This window comes from Pyrgilauda ruficollis, unplaced genomic scaffold, assembly GCF_017590135.1.
Source record: "Pyrgilauda ruficollis isolate IOZ18807 unplaced genomic scaffold, ASM1759013v1 scaffold10, whole genome shotgun sequence".
Lineage (NCBI taxonomy): Eukaryota > Metazoa > Chordata > Aves > Passeriformes > Passeridae > Pyrgilauda > Pyrgilauda ruficollis.
In genome coordinates, this window is record NW_024508101.1 from 10,957,365 (window position 1) to 10,972,448 (window position 15,084).

The window sequence follows — 15,084 nt, forward strand, 5'->3', positions numbered from 1 at the left end:
ACCTGCCTTGCAGGTGTCAGAGGTGGAAGATGCAGACATGGTGTCCAGAACAGCATTACACCTTTATGTAGTCACCAAATTCCCCTCTTCTGAGACATTTTATCTCTCTCAAATACTCTTTCAGTTTTTATTCGATCAGTCTGCAGGATATTATTTCTGATTTGAAACTGCTTTGCTGTTCAGATGCTGAGCAACTGCAGGGACAGATGTGCCTGTCTTGTTTCAAAGCTGTTCTACCAACCTGCTGATTTCTAGTGTTGGGCATAAATTTGCACCACAGGATACCACCTGGACTGCACCCCTGTGTCTCTGCCTTTTTTTTTTCCAAGGGGAATTCAGTCGCCAGGGCTCTTCCTGTGCTGCAAGAAGCCACGAGTCTGCAAAATCCTAGTGGTATGGTTGGATATTCAGCAGTTTGGTGCTCAGGTGAGATCATCCCAGCGAGCAGCCTGGGCCCCATCTGCATCTCAGCCCTCTCACGTACCCAGTCCATGTCTCTATGTTCCATGTTCCGTGCATGGCAGCAGCCTGATTTTAGGGGTGCTTTCAGCTGCCCAAGCTTAGCTCTTGTCAAAGAGCACCCCAGCTCAAGCACAGGACCACTTGTAGGTGGCACCCAAAGTTAGCAGTGAACACATGGTATGGTGTGTGGTCTTCCAGGAAGGACAAACAGAAAATCTGTCTGTCCATCCAGCTGTCTGGTGCCTGGACAGACAGTGGCACCCTGTGGTGACACTGGCTCATCACAGTGTGTCATCTGGGCCTTGTCAGACAGCACCACCTTAGCTGGGTCCTGGGCTGCCTTCCCTTAAGCCATAGAATCATTTGGGTTGGAAGACTGGACCTTAGGAAAGAATTCTTCATTGGAATGGTGTTCAAGCATTGAACAGGCTTCCCAATGAGGTGGTGGATTCACATCCCTGGAAGTGTTCCCAAACCATGGAGATGGGGTGCTTAGAGACATGTTTTAGTGGTGAACTTGGCAGGGCTGGATTAATGCCTGGACTCCATGACCTTGAGGATCTTTTCCAACCTTCAAGGCTCTGTGATTCTGTCACCTCTAAGATCACCAAGCCCACAGTGGTCTCTAGAAACCTACAAGTGGGGGCATCTTGGGGTGTCCCTGTGTCTGTTTCACTGCGAGCACCAGCCAGCTCCCTGCCACGAGTCACAGAGAAGAGGCTGAGCCGCTCTCCTATTTATATCATGATTTATATCAAAGCTCCTGCTTTGCTATATTGGTACAGCCTGAATCATCCAGCTGGGCTCCTGCAAGATCCATTTCACATTGTCAGCTGCCTCTTCAGTCACTTTTGCTTTGGTGTCTCCTGTTTCAGGGTCATTGTCTCACACCCAAGTCCAGCCAAGAGAAGAAATAGTCTGATACTAAATAGTGGTCAGAAACCCTGCAGAGAATGCAGAGCTCCAAAATCCAAACCACCTGCTGTTATACAAGATCGTGTGGCCTGGAAGGAAGCATTCCATCTCCTTGCCAAACATCAGCCCATTGGTTGTTTGTGTCTGCAAATTCCTCTTCCAATCTGTGTGAGACAGGTGCTCTTCCTCAGTTCCTCTCACAAATGGCATTTGCTTGCTGCACTGCACAGCTGGAGAGACAGATGCGTCTGTTCTCCAGAGTAGCTCTGATCAGCCCCCTGTTACTTTCAGCTCATACAGGCTTGCATTAAAAAAAAAAACCCAAAAAAACCCCCAAAAAAACAAAACAAAACAAAAACAAAACAAACAAACAAAAAAAAAAAAAACAAACAAACACCCCCCGCCACAAAACCAGAAACTGCCAGAACCTCCTTCCCACCTTTTGTAGTTTCAGCGAGAATCAGAACAAAGATGACTGAACTGGGTCAGTGGCAAAGCGGTCAAGCAAAGCTTGATTTTAGCTCCCAAAGAGGCAGCCGTGAGCACGGGAATTCACAGCGGGGTCTCTCCCGTGACTCGGGCTCCCGGGAGGGGCAGACCCCTCAAGCCCAGTTTGCCAGCGCAGCCCAGCAGCCGCCCGAGCCCCCTTGGCCGGGGGTGGCCCTGGGTCCCGCCCCCTCATGCATATTCACAAGGAGGCGGGGCCAATCTTATCCATAATTCATGAGGTTTCGCGCGCTTTCGTGACCACGTGGTTTGGTTTTCGCGCGGAATCCGCGGGGCAGGAGGCGGCGGTGATGGCGGTGAGTGGCCGGGCCGGGCCGGGCCGGGCCGGGGCAGCCGATCATTTGGGGTGCCGCCGCCGCGGGTGCGGGCCCCGGGTTCTCCCCGCTGCGGGACACTTGGCGCTGCGGGGTCCAGAGAGGATTTGGGGGTGGGAGGGACACTGGGGGCGCGCCCGGCGGTGCTCCCGAAACGCCGGGGGAATTTTCCCGCGTGCCCGGCGCCGCAGAGCAGAGCGGGGCCGGGCCACGATCGGACCCTTTCCCTCCGCTCCGGCTGCGCTGCGACGATGGATTCACCCCCGTGTCTCCCCCCCTCCCCCCCATATGTTTCCATTGTCATTTGCGAGGAGGGCTAATTATTATAGCTCACGGGTGATCCAAATACCCCCTTCTGACGGCGGCCCGCGTGGCAGAGGCCTCTGGCGGCGCTAGCCCCTCTCTCCTGCGGCCCCGTGCCCTCACCCTCCCTCCTGTCCTTGCAGGACTCCTCCGAGTCGCAGGCAGCGGTGACCAGCCCCGTGCGGAGCTCCCGCCGCGGCGATGCTTTCACGAGCAGCCCCGGTCGGGACCTGCCCCCCTTCGAGGATGAGTCCGAAGGGCTCCTGGGCACCGAGGGGCTCCCCGAAGAGGAGGAGGAAGGGGAAGAGCTCATCGGGGAAGGGATGGAAAGGTAAGAAAATCGTTTCGGGGGAGTTGTGTCCGGCGATGGGGTGCTGGGGATGTCAGTGCAGACAGACATGGAGGGAGCTCTCAGGCCTTGTGGGATCCCTCTGCTGTGCTGGCAGCTGGGGTCAGGGGCCTGAAGAGCTGCTGGGCAGTGGAGAAAGGTCAGAGCATTATTTCATTTGAGTCCTGGGAGAACTGAGCAAAGTGCCATCATGGCAGGATCTGCCTGGATGTGTGATGTGCATTCAGCCCAGCTCTTTACTTCTGCAGGCGTGAATTTTGATGTTGTTTTACTCAGCAAGATCTGCCAGCAAGCTGAACTTTACAGCACAAAGGCTTGAATGCTGGCATTCCTAACCATGGTTCTGGAGCCCTTTTACTGCAGGCATCTTCCACTGGGAAGTGCCTTCCTGCTCAACACCGTTCTGTCCTGCTGCAGAACACCTGTCCTGACACCTGCCCAGCAGTAGCTGGAGCAGAGCTGCAGAATTGCTTTCCTGGCCTGATTCCCTGCTCTGTGTGTGTGCTAGGGACTACCGGCCCATCCCAGAGCTGGATGTGTACGAGGCAGAGGGCCTGGCCCTGGATGATGAAGATGTGGAGGAGCTGACTGCCAGCCAGCGGGAGGCTGCCGAGCGAGTGATGAGGCAGCGGGACCGAGAGCTGGAGCAGGGCATGGGCCGCATGAGGAGGGGGCTGCTCTACGGTAGGTGCAACGAGCTGTACCACCCTGGGTGCTTGATAGTAACCTCACTCTTCAGGGGGAGCTGGGCTCTCTACTCTCAGGTTAGTAGGGATGTCTCTAGAGCTCCAGTGTGCCTGGGCTCTTAATGAAATCAGTGGCTGTGGGCTTTGCTGGATTCCCCAGTGCAGGATCCCTTTCCTCTGGGTTTCCTGGGAGTTCATTTGGTGTCCTTCTGGCTTCTGCTGAAACAGATTTAGGATCCTGGGCCTGTATCAAAGGATTTGGATTCTACCAAGCTGTGCTGTAGAGTTTGTTGGTGTTGGTGCTCCTGTACAGACTTTTGCAGGATGGAGGGGCCTTTGATGCACTTTCAAGCTCATTCCTTGGTCAGTGCATTAATAGACTTGCATGTGTGCTGTTGCATACAAATCTTCAAATTCACACCCTTAAAGCCTTGGCTGTGTTGTGGAAGATGCAGGAGCAAGTCTAGAACTGGATATAGGCTGTGCCTGGGATGTTTCTTGGTTTGTATCCCAGGCTGTGACCTCCTTACTTCCACAGCCTATGCAATCCCAGTGTGACTAATCCATAGAGTGGGAATGGGAATCCCATATCTTGAACAGTTTTTCCTCCCACCCCTTAGACAGTGACGATGAGGACGAGGACCGTCCTGCCCGGAAGAGGCGGCTGGCAGAGCGGGCTGCTGAAGGCATGGAGGAGGAGGATGAAGACATGATTGAGAGCATTGAGAATCTGGAGGACATGAAAGGGCACTCAGTGAGGGAGTGGGTTTCCATGGCAGCACCCCGGCTTGAGATCTATCACCGCTTCAAGAACTTCCTGAAGACCCATGTGGATGACCATGGGCACAATGTCTTCAAGGAGAGGATCAGTGACATGTGCAAAGGTAGGGCTGGGTCACTGGAGGCTCTCTCATTCTTTATGTGGGTCACGGTACTTTGTGGTGATCCAGTACAGAGGTGGACGTTTTGCTGCCTGCCCTCTTTGTTCCAGACGTTGAATCAGCACTTCAAGAAAGCCTGATGCTGATGGAGATAAATGAATAATGGAAACATGTCTAGTGTCTTCTTTGATTCTGGCTGACTAATTAGAAGGCCCCTGGCGTCTGCTCCTCATTAATATTCATTTCGTAGAAATGCTAGCAGAATATGTGGGGCAGCAGACAGTGGTCTGTAAGTTTGTGATCTGAAAGAGACAGCAATTGCTTGCTGTCTGCACCAGTTACTTTCTCACACTGGAAACTGCATTATCTAGCAAGGGGACACAAATAGACCTTGTGACTTTGGAAACTGTGTCAGTGTTGCAGCCTTGTATTCTGACTAGGCACTGCCAGAAGAAACGGTCATTAAGGCTGTCATTGATGAGTTTTAAAAGCAGAAATTGTCGCATCTAGGAACAGCTCATGTAGCTGTACTTGTTGTATTTATTCTTTATATTTAGCAGAAGCTTGAGCTGTGGAAGGGGATCAATTTTGTAAAGCTAGGAAATAAAAGGCATTTGTCTCATCCATTTCCACAAACATAAGACACAGGAGGTTTTTTGCCAACCATTCAGCACACATAATGTCTCTCCTATTAACTTCTGTTTCCTGGAGGTCTCTGAGAGAATTGTATATTGGGTTGAGGCTTTTGAATTTCAGGAACAGTGAGCCTGGGAAGTATCTGCACAGAACTGGAGAGGAACAATCACAGGCTTGGTACTGATGAATAATTTGTTAGAGAAATAAATTTAAAAGGGTTTTTCACCCATTTTCAAATTGTTCATCTCTAAATTTTAGGGAAGGTGCAGAGATCTGTTAACTGCAGCCTGCAAGATATAACAAACGGGCTTGTATGTTCTGGCTATCCTTTGGAAACTCCTTGAGGAATGAACAGGCTGAAATTACAATTCACCCTGTCTTTTTCTTAAGAGAACAGAGAGAGTCTGGTGGTGAACTACGAGGATCTGGCAGCCCAGGAGCATGTCCTTGCCTACTTTCTGCCTGAGGCCCCAGCAGAGATGCTGAAGATCTTTGATGAAGCAGCCAAGGAAGTGGTGCTGGCCATGTACCCCAAGTATGATCGCATTGCTCAGGAGATCCACGTCCGTATCTCCCACCTCCCTCTGGTGGAAGAGCTGCGGTCACTCAGGTAAGAGCAGAGCTACCAGCATGGCTGTGGGGCTTGCATTAGGCTTTGAGGTACTCAGGACTCACCTGTGAGCTAAACCTCTGGGTAAGTCTAACAGGATAGCTGAGCTTAGCACAGGGGAAAATCATGCAAAGGATGAACTTTCAGCATCCCTGAGGTAAATGTGTGCCTTGCAGCAGGAGTATTTCTGGAGGGTGTTTTGCCTTCTGATGCCTGCAGGCATCCAGCATATCTCTGTCTTTCCTCAGGCAGCTGCACTTGAATCAGTTGATCCGGACCAGTGGAGTGGTGACAAGTTGCACAGGGGTCCTGCCTCAGCTCAGCATGATCAAATACAACTGCAGCAAGTGCAACTTCATCCTGGGACCGTTTTTCCAGTCACAGAACCAGGAGGTGAAACCCGGTTCCTGTCCGGAGTGTCAGTCTCTTGGCCCATTTGAAATCAACATGGAAGAGGTAAGAGACTGTGTGCTTGCCTGGATGAGAGTGGCTGCTCATCCTGCTCCACTGCCTGTTCCTCACAGCCCTGCTTTGACTCCCACTCTTTAAACAGCTTGAGGGGGTCTTCTGCTATATCCAGGGGGCTGTGAAGATAGGTCTGTTTGAGCTCTTAACCTGAATTACTCAGTTTAGCAACCAAAAGTAATTTATTGCCACACTGTAGGTGTTTTGGATTTAATCTTTTGCCACAATCATCCTTGTGCTACACAGTTATTCCTATTTTAGAAACGCAGACACACGCTGTCCAGATCTCCTTCCAGGTTAGGTCAGTCTGTCCTGATCTATCAGCTAAGGAAACCAGAGAGCAAAATCATTAATGTGAAGCTCCTGACTTTCATTCTTTGCTTTGATACCTTCAACCATCACAAATGGAGCATTCTTCTCCCAGGAACTAGTCAGGTATTTGGGTGGTCAAACACTGTGGAGGCTAAAACACAGTGGTGAGATGCAGCAAAGTGCTTTCCTGTCCCCACTATTGTCTGTCACACCCTGGAATTGCTCCTCACAACCTCCATCCTCCCATGTTCATAATTTTCCCACTGAAGCCTTGGAATGGCCCTTCTCTCTGAGGTGCCTGTGAAGAGCCATGCTGGTGCCTTGCTGGGTAACTCTGATTTTGTTGCTGCAGACAGTGTATCAGAACTACCAGCGCATCAAGATCCAGGAGAGCCCTGGGAAGGTGGCTGCGGGCAGGCTGCCCCGCTCCAAGGATGCCATTCTCCTTGCTGATCTGGTGGACAGCTGCAAGCCAGGAGATGAGATTGTGAGTGCATTGTTCAAGTCTTGGGAGAGCACAGGGTATTTTTAAATTCTGACAGTGACATCACACCATCATCTATGGGGATGGGGGCGATTGTCCTCAGATGCATTTGAGCCTTATGTCAGAGTGGAGAAGGGGCTGTTTTGTACTGTGCAGGCACTGACAGGGCATTTCCTGCTTCCCAGGAGCTGACAGGGATCTACCACAACAACTATGATGGCTCCTTGAACACTGCCAATGGGTTCCCAGTGTTTGCAACTGTGATCCTGGCCAACCACATCGCCAAGAAGGACAACAAGCTGGCTGTTGGGGAGCTGACTGATGAAGATGTGAAAGTGATTGTGGGTCTGTCCAAGGATGAGCAAATTGGGGAGAAGGTGGGTCAGCCTCAGACATCTCTTTATTTTCCTGTTGATAGCTTGTGATCACCTGGTAGCTGGATCAGCAAGTGATGAAATGGGTCAGCTGGCCAAACAGTGGTTAAAGGAGCCCAGAAATCCCAGTTCTCTTTGAATGGTCTTCTGTAGCTCTCAGACAGCTGTTGGTGAGAGTCAGTTATAGGAGGGAAGTAAATAAGGAACCTCCCTTGTACCTTTGGAGGTAAAATTTTCTGCTCCCTTTCCTTCTCTGAGCCTTCTACATCACAACAGGCCTAAAAGGCAGGTGACAGACACTCAGACGCTGCTTCTATCTGATCAGTTTTCTCTCTCTGTGTCTTAATAGCCAAGTGGTAGAAGTGTTCTGTGAGGCCAGTGACTGCATCTCCAGTCCCCTAAAGGGAATATTATTGCTTAGCTTGAGTTGTGGTAGAGATTTTAGCTTTGTTTCCTCTATATGCTAAGACCTGAATCCAGTACTTGAAAGAACAAGCTCCTGGATTGGTGCATGTTCGGCCTCACTTGGGTCACATTTAATTTCTGTAATGGGGGACTTTTCTCCATTGCTTTGGCTGTGCTGTTGTTACAGTGACTGCTGTTGCAGTGGCTGCAGCCACTTCAGTTGAGCCAGGAATGTTTTAACATGAGTAGTCTCCAGCGTCAGGTTATTTTCAGAATACCCTTGAGAAAATAAGCCAGTTGTTTATAATATTTGACTATGACAACAATTCATGTGTGGCACAGCCCTTTCGAGTACAGTCACATGCAGGGAGTAAGCCTCTGATCAAGGTCCCAACTTTACAAGAGCTGATAACAGTTACTGTAGTGTACCTTGTGTAGAACAGGGTTGTGGAGGCAGTGGCAGCCGCTTCCAGCACCAGACTAAATAATCTGCCATGCCCCAACGGCACCATTTTTGTGAAGTTCCTTTAGGCAACAGTGGGTGTGTCATTACCTTTGAAAAAGGCCTCACACTCTGGATAATAAAACACTCTTTGGAGACAGCAATGTCTTAAGAGTAGCTTTAGATATGGCACCTTGCTGATGTTCATGCAAGATTCTGTTCAGAGTGGGAACTGGTATTCCCTGAACAACTCCTCTGGTTTCCCTTTCAGATTTTTGCCAGCATTGCCCCATCTATTTATGGACATGAAGATATCAAGAGGGGCTTGGCTTTAGCTCTGTTTGGCGGAGAGCCCAAAAACCCAGGTGAGTGTCACTTGTGTCCTTTGGTCCTGCCTCACTCAGGGAGGACAAAGGGACTGGGGTTTGTCTGTGCCATTACAGCAAGAATGGTTAGAGTTGTCTGGGTGGCTTGGTAACAGACAAGGTTTAGCAGACTTAGGGATATCTGTGATTGAACTGGCTGTTTTATCACACTGAAAACTCTGGTGTGACAGTAGAAGTGCTGTGTCTGAAAACAGCTCCTGCTGCAAACCCGGGCAAGTGTTTATCCCTCCTCTAGGAGGTCATGTTTAATGCTCCTTCAGAGGTTTGACCTCCTGGAACCCTGATTTGTTATCATCTCCTTAGAGGGATGTGTCAGAAAGGTTAGAAAGTCTGTTTTACAAGGATGACTGTCTCCAAAACTGACTTTCTTTCCCCCTCAACTTTCCTGTAAACTGCTTGCCATGCCTGCTGCTTGCCCTCTCTTCAGCTTTGTGGTGCTCAGGGCAGGGTTGCTGCCAAGCCATGCACTCAGCTACCACATGGTTTTCCCATTGCTTCTGTAGGTGGCAAACACAAAGTTCGTGGTGACATCAACGTGCTTCTGTGTGGAGACCCTGGAACTGCAAAATCACAGTTTCTTAAATACATAGAGAAGGTGTCAAGCAGAGCAATTTTCACCACTGGCCAGGGTGCTTCTGCTGTGGGCCTCACAGCCTATGTGCAGAGGCACCCCGTCAGCAAGGAGTGGACTTTGGAGGCAGGAGCCCTCGTGCTGGCTGACAGAGGTGTCTGCCTGATTGATGAATTTGACAAGGTGAGCCCAGCTTCATCTCTCTGTGAAGGATTAGCTGTGAAGTGACCAGCTGTACCTCTGTCCTCTTGAGGACACAGTGTAATTCATGATGACATGTCCCAGATGACCAAGTACCTGCAGTTTGCTTAGGCCCTTGCTAGTCCATAGTGCAGTTTGCTGCCTTTTCAGAGCATCTGGAGCTGATTGCCCTTGGTGTGTTTGGCAGTGGGGTATAGAGACATAGTTTCACTCTAAATCATTCCTGCTTTCCTGCAGATGAACGATCAAGATAGGACCAGCATCCATGAAGCCATGGAACAGCAAAGCATTTCCATCTCCAAAGCAGGCATTGTCACGTCCTTGCAAGCTCGCTGCACCATTATTGCTGCTGCCAATCCCATAGGTAAGTGCTGAGAGACAACAGGACCATCTCAGGCTCCCAGCATAAGTCCACAGCCATGAGAGCTGTGGCACAGCTTCCCTTCCCTCTGCCTGGTTCCTTCAAGTCTTGAGCAGAGATCAAGCAAGCAGGAAAGTCTTCAGTAACATAGTGGAGGTGTGTCCTTCCTCCAGAGCTCCAGCCTTGGAGCCTGTTTGACCTGGATTATCTGTGACCCAGGTGGGCGATATGACCCGTCGCTGACGTTCTCGGAGAACGTGGACCTGACAGAGCCCATCATCTCTCGATTCGATATCCTGTGCGTGGTGAGAGACATGGTGGACCCAGTGCAGGTAGGGGCTGTGCCAGGAGCGTGTGTGGGCCTCAGTGCTGCTGCTGGGATGCTCAGCTGCAGCTGCCCATTGAGTTTTTTGTGTCCAGTGAGTGTGCTCAGTGTCTGTTGGTGCACTGCTCTCTTGTAGGATGAAATGCTGGCCCGGTTCGTTGTTGGCAGCCATGTCAAGCACCACCCAGGCAGCAAGGAGGCAGTGAATGGGGACACTAACGAGGTCATCCTTCCCAACACCTATGGGGTTGAACCCATTCCTCAGGAGATCCTGAGGAAATATATCGTCTATGCCAAAGAGAAGGTCCACCCCAAACTCAACCAGATGGACCAGGACAAGGTGGCCAGGATGTACAGTGACCTCAGGAAGGAGTCTATGGTGAGAATACTGAGGAAAGGAGGGAAGAACTCTATGTATCTAGACTGCAAATCAGCCTGAGACTGTTCCAGCATATGTTGACACATTCTTGCCATTCCCATCACAAAAGTCTGTGCCGCTGTTCTGTGAGAGACAGGCAGATCCTGCAGTGTCTGCTGAACAGATGATTCTTCATCTAAGTGCAGAGTCTTGCCTGTTGATGATGTGTGGACTGATGGACTGGGCACATGTACAGTGCCTGCCATGGCAAAGTCCTTTTCTTGTCACCCAGTCTGTCAGGCCTGCAGGAGATGTTTGCATTCACTCAGATCCACATGCTCCTGGTACATTACAGGGAGGCATTATCTGTAGAAATGCCCTTCTCTTTTGTCCGGTTCATTTTGTCAGGCTCATCTCGTGCTCTCCAAGTGAAAGAGGAATTTGTTGAGGTGTGAGGGAGATTTTTTGGAGCTTGGGAAAACTATACCTGTTTTGATTTGCCTTTTTTTTTCTTTAACTCCTAAAATTTGCTGGAGGAAGCTGGATTGCTGATCTTGGGAATGCCCTAAACAGTGTCACAGAGTGACCCCACAACATCCCCTTGCACTGTGCTGAATTCAGATGAGCAGGAAGCTGTGCCAGGCTGTGTGGCCGTGCCAGCAGGTGGCAGAGCCTCCTTAGCCTGAGCCACCGCAGAGGTGCAGAGAGCTCCTTGCAGTGTGAAAGGAGCTGGATCCTGGGCCAGTTGTATCCTTCAGTGACTGTTGCCTCCTCCCCGCAGGCCACGGGCAGCATCCCCATCACGGTGCGGCACATCGAGTCCATGATCCGCATGGCCGAGGCGCACGCCCGCATGCACCTGCGCGATTACGTGGTGGAGGACGATGTCAACATGGCCATCAGGGTGATGCTGGAGAGCTTCATCGACACGCAGAAGTTCAGCGTCATGCGGAGCATGCGCAAGGTGGGCACCGCCCGAGCCGGGGCTGTGCCCGCGCCCCGCGGGTTCAGCTGCAGCTCCTTGCACTGCCCTGGCTGTGGGAAGAGACTTGGTGCTCTGCAGGGGTCTGTCCTGTGCAGGCAGGCACTGAGCCTGTGTAAGTGGAGTACTGTGGGTGTGAAGGTCAAGGAATTTCCCTGCCTGACCATCCAGGAGCCACTCTGGCAGTCACACTGAGACCACCTTGGGACCAAGGCTACTTCACAGCTACACACACCACACTCACAGTCAAACAAGGTTTCCTTACCAGCTTGACCCCAGGTTTTCCCATAGCAAAGTCTCAAACATCTGGACACTTAAAATAATTTAATCATTGTACAATAACAGCAGCTCAAGCTGGGTGCCTTTGAGGAGGGACCCCAAACAAGGCACTGTTCCATGACTGGCCCTCCTTAGTGTGTGGTGAGGCAATGTCCTTCTTGGGTCTGAGAAGGAAGTGTACCTTGAGCTTCTGAGTCAAAAGCACTGCCATGCCTATTCTTTTTTGACACCTTCCCTGCTATTTTGGCACAGGGCACCTGCTGCTGCTGCAGCCAGGTGATCAAGCCAAGCAGGCAGTTTGTTTCTTCACGGTTTTTATTGGGCTCTGAGGATACAGTTAGCCACAGGACAGCACTCACTGTGGGTTAGTGTGCAGTTTGCCCTGTTCTCTGAGTAGCAGGGGTTGGCTCTGAACAGCTCTTGGCTGGCTGCACACTGGCATTTATCCACTGTTGAGTGTCTGCCCTCTGTCTGGACGACTCGTGGCCTCTCTCTTTGGCCTCAAACAGCCAGCCAAGTATGAGCGTCTGCTGGGGAGGCACAGGGCAGTCTGGGTTAAGGGAAGCTGCTCTGTGCCTTGCCCGGGGCCAGCCCTCCCATGGCTGTGTCCCTGTGGGCAGCACAGCTCCACTGCAGTGCACTGTTAGCCCCCAAGAGGCACCAGCCCTCCTACAGAGATTCCAGATGGGAATAAAAGCAGTCAGCAGAGGAGTTGTGGCTGTCAGAGAGCTGCCTCTGTATGTGCAGGTGGCAGCTGGGCAAGTCACTTGAGATACACTAAGGGCACAGGTGACAGCAGTGTCATTTGGTTCCCTGTGTGCTCTGTGGCAGGAGGGGGTTGGTTGGTGCTGGGCACTGCAGTGTGTCACTGTTCTGATCCTCATGGCTCCTCTCATCCTCCCTTCTAGACCTTCTCCCGCTACCTTTCATTCAAGCGAGACAACAACGAGCTGCTGCTGTTCATCCTGAAGCAGCTGATTGCAGAGCAGGTGATGTACCAGAGGAACCGCTACGGAGCCCAGCAAGACACCATAGAAGTTCCCGAGAAGGACCTGGTGGACAAGGTATGGGCTTATAGCCAGCTGCCTCTGGGACTGCTTCATGCTCTCTCTGCAGCCTCCAAACCAGAGGCATTCTGAGACTTCTAACTTCCCTTCCTGCATTATGATACCATAAAAAAGACTGGTGTTCATCAATATAACCCAGCATCAGGATTGTCTCCTCTGCATCTGCTCCTCTTGTTTGGAAGTTCTGTATTCTCCTCTCTCTGTTCTTATACACCCCTGTAAAGCTTTGGGGTTGGAATGGTAAATCCTGCGGTACGGTGCTTATGCAGGTGAATGAGAACTCAAGTTCCCTAGCATCTGCATTTGAAGAAGCAAAAAGCAGAGAAATCTATGTGTATGAACTTTTCCAATCCCTCCTGAGCTAGCTTGCCTCCTCCTTAATAGCATCTTCATCCTCATCCAAAGGTTGCACTTCTGACTTGGCTTTTCTGTGCAGAATATTGACCTTGCTTAGCACTAAAGCAGTGTGGTTTAGTGTTTTCTGCTCTTTGCATCAGATGTGCAGAGTACCTACTTCCAAAGCCACAGCTTGGTGTTGCCAGGGTGACCACCCCAGTCAGATGTCTGCCTTGCAAAACTCTCCTGCTGAATGAGGTTTTGGGGGCTTTTGGATAGGAGTTACACTCTGTCTCTGGTGGAAGTAAAAGGACGAGCTGGGAGCAGGCAGATGCTGAGCCAGCATCCTCTCTTGGCTCAGCTCAGCACTGCCAATGCTCCCTCCTCCTGACCTGCAGTCTCCCCTGCTGCTGCAGCTCTGGTTCCTGCTGAGCAGAGCAGAGATTGCTGACTGTCAAATTTTATGCAGCCTCTGCTGTGGAAAACCACATGGTTCTTACTTTGATTAAATAAACATTTCCCTCTCCCCTCTTCCTCCTCCCAGGCTCGGCAGATCAACATCCACAACCTTTCAGCCTTCTATGACAGTGAAGTGTTCAAGATGAATCGGTTCAGCCGGGATGTGAAGCGGAAGCTGATTGTCCAGCAGTTCTGAGGCTGGCAGCAGAGTCTGCCACATGCTTCTGTGAGATGAGACCTCCATCTTCCAGCCCTCCAGGATGCTACAGAGATCCTGAGACAGAGGGACTAGGCTGCACATCCTCTTGCTTGCTTTGTGCCTTATGGATTAAGGGAGCGCTGAGCTGCTGAAGACCTTGTGAATAGAACAGAATTAAGTAGTTAAATGCCCTGTCAAGTCTGTTTAGCAACTTCGTTCACTATTCTGCCTTGTAGCTAAGCGCAGCAGGGAGAGAATTGCTGGCCATCTATATGACATGTTTTCTGTTTGTTTGTCACTAGTTGTTATGGGCTCCTCTGCAGGAGGGACCAAGTGGGAGCATTTGGAAAGCATTATCCATCCCCCTTGGATTGCAAGCACCCTCAGGGATTCTCTGTTCCCATCTCTGGTGACTGTACAGCCTGATGGGTGATAATTGAAACTGCTTTCAACTCTCCATGAACCAGCCAGTCTCTGCTCCAGGCCTTTGTGCCTGACACTTGACATTTCCCCAGGTGCCCGTGTGGGTTGACCTTGTGCAGGGGAGGAGGGGGGAGGCAGAGGAAAATAAGAACTGAAACAAAACATAGTTCTTTATGATCTTTATGATGATCTGTTTGGGCACTGAAAACTTCTTCAGTGCCTGCTGGGGAATCTCCAGAAGTCAGAGTGGAGAAGGCTTCCCTTGCCTTAGTGGATGTTATCTGTGTTGCTGTCAGCAGGTGTGAATTTACAGCTGAATCCAAGTGCTACCTTTGACACCTAAAATGAACACCCTCTCACACCCATTTGTTGAGGATGAAGTACCCATGGTGCTGATTTTGGGCATGGCAGTGGAGGAGGCCTAAGCTGGATGTGTTCAGGAAGGACAAGATGGGCTCAGTGTTCACATGCAATTTTCTTAGTATGTGTGTTTTAAATACATTTACTTTTCAATACTTCTGCATTTCCTCTTTTGATAACTCCTGCGACCAAGAGTGGAAGTAAGAGCTTAAGTGAGCAACCTGGATGCTGTGTGAACTGCTCAGCAGCTTGTGGGGGTAGGTTTGGGTACAATCACATCTCATGTTTTCAGGTTAGTAGGAACGGCCAGTGCTGGCTGTCAGCTCTAGCTGAGACATCTGTGGACTGATAGCAGGACACACTTGCTGTGAATTCTGCCTTGCCCACCAAGGACCTGCCTGCAGTGGTTCCTTCCCTGTGTTGCCTGTTTATGTTTGTATCCCATTGTGACTGTCCCATCTCAGTATTTCCCACCTCCCTTCCTTACACACACTTGGGTTAGACAGCCTTGATCTCCTGCCTGGGCTGCCACTTGGATTCCAGTCTGGGAGAAGCAGTAACCCCTCTGCAGGACACAGCTGAGCTCTGCAGTGAATGTGCTTTTTCCTGCCTGGAGCTGTGGGACGTTATGG

The 15,084-nt window shown here is 50.8% G+C and overlaps 1 protein-coding gene across 1 annotated transcript; it reads left to right on the forward strand.

Annotated features, from left to right (window-relative positions):
• Positions 1-2,144: 2,144 nt before the first annotated feature.
• MCM2 (minichromosome maintenance complex component 2) lies at positions 2,145-14,603 on the forward strand. Its single transcript, XM_041465662.1, has 16 exons — positions 2,145-2,180; positions 2,645-2,832; positions 3,359-3,534; positions 4,157-4,420; positions 5,444-5,663; positions 5,912-6,119; positions 6,793-6,927; positions 7,110-7,301; positions 8,417-8,510; positions 9,035-9,285; positions 9,541-9,667; positions 9,884-9,996; positions 10,126-10,368; positions 11,129-11,311; positions 12,517-12,672; positions 13,556-14,603. Exons 1-16 carry the CDS (start codon positions 2,175-2,177, stop codon positions 13,664-13,666), a joined length of 2,667 nt encoding a protein of 888 aa, XP_041321596.1. The 5' UTR covers positions 2,145-2,174; the 3' UTR covers positions 13,667-14,603.
• Positions 14,604-15,084: the final 481 nt, after the last annotated feature.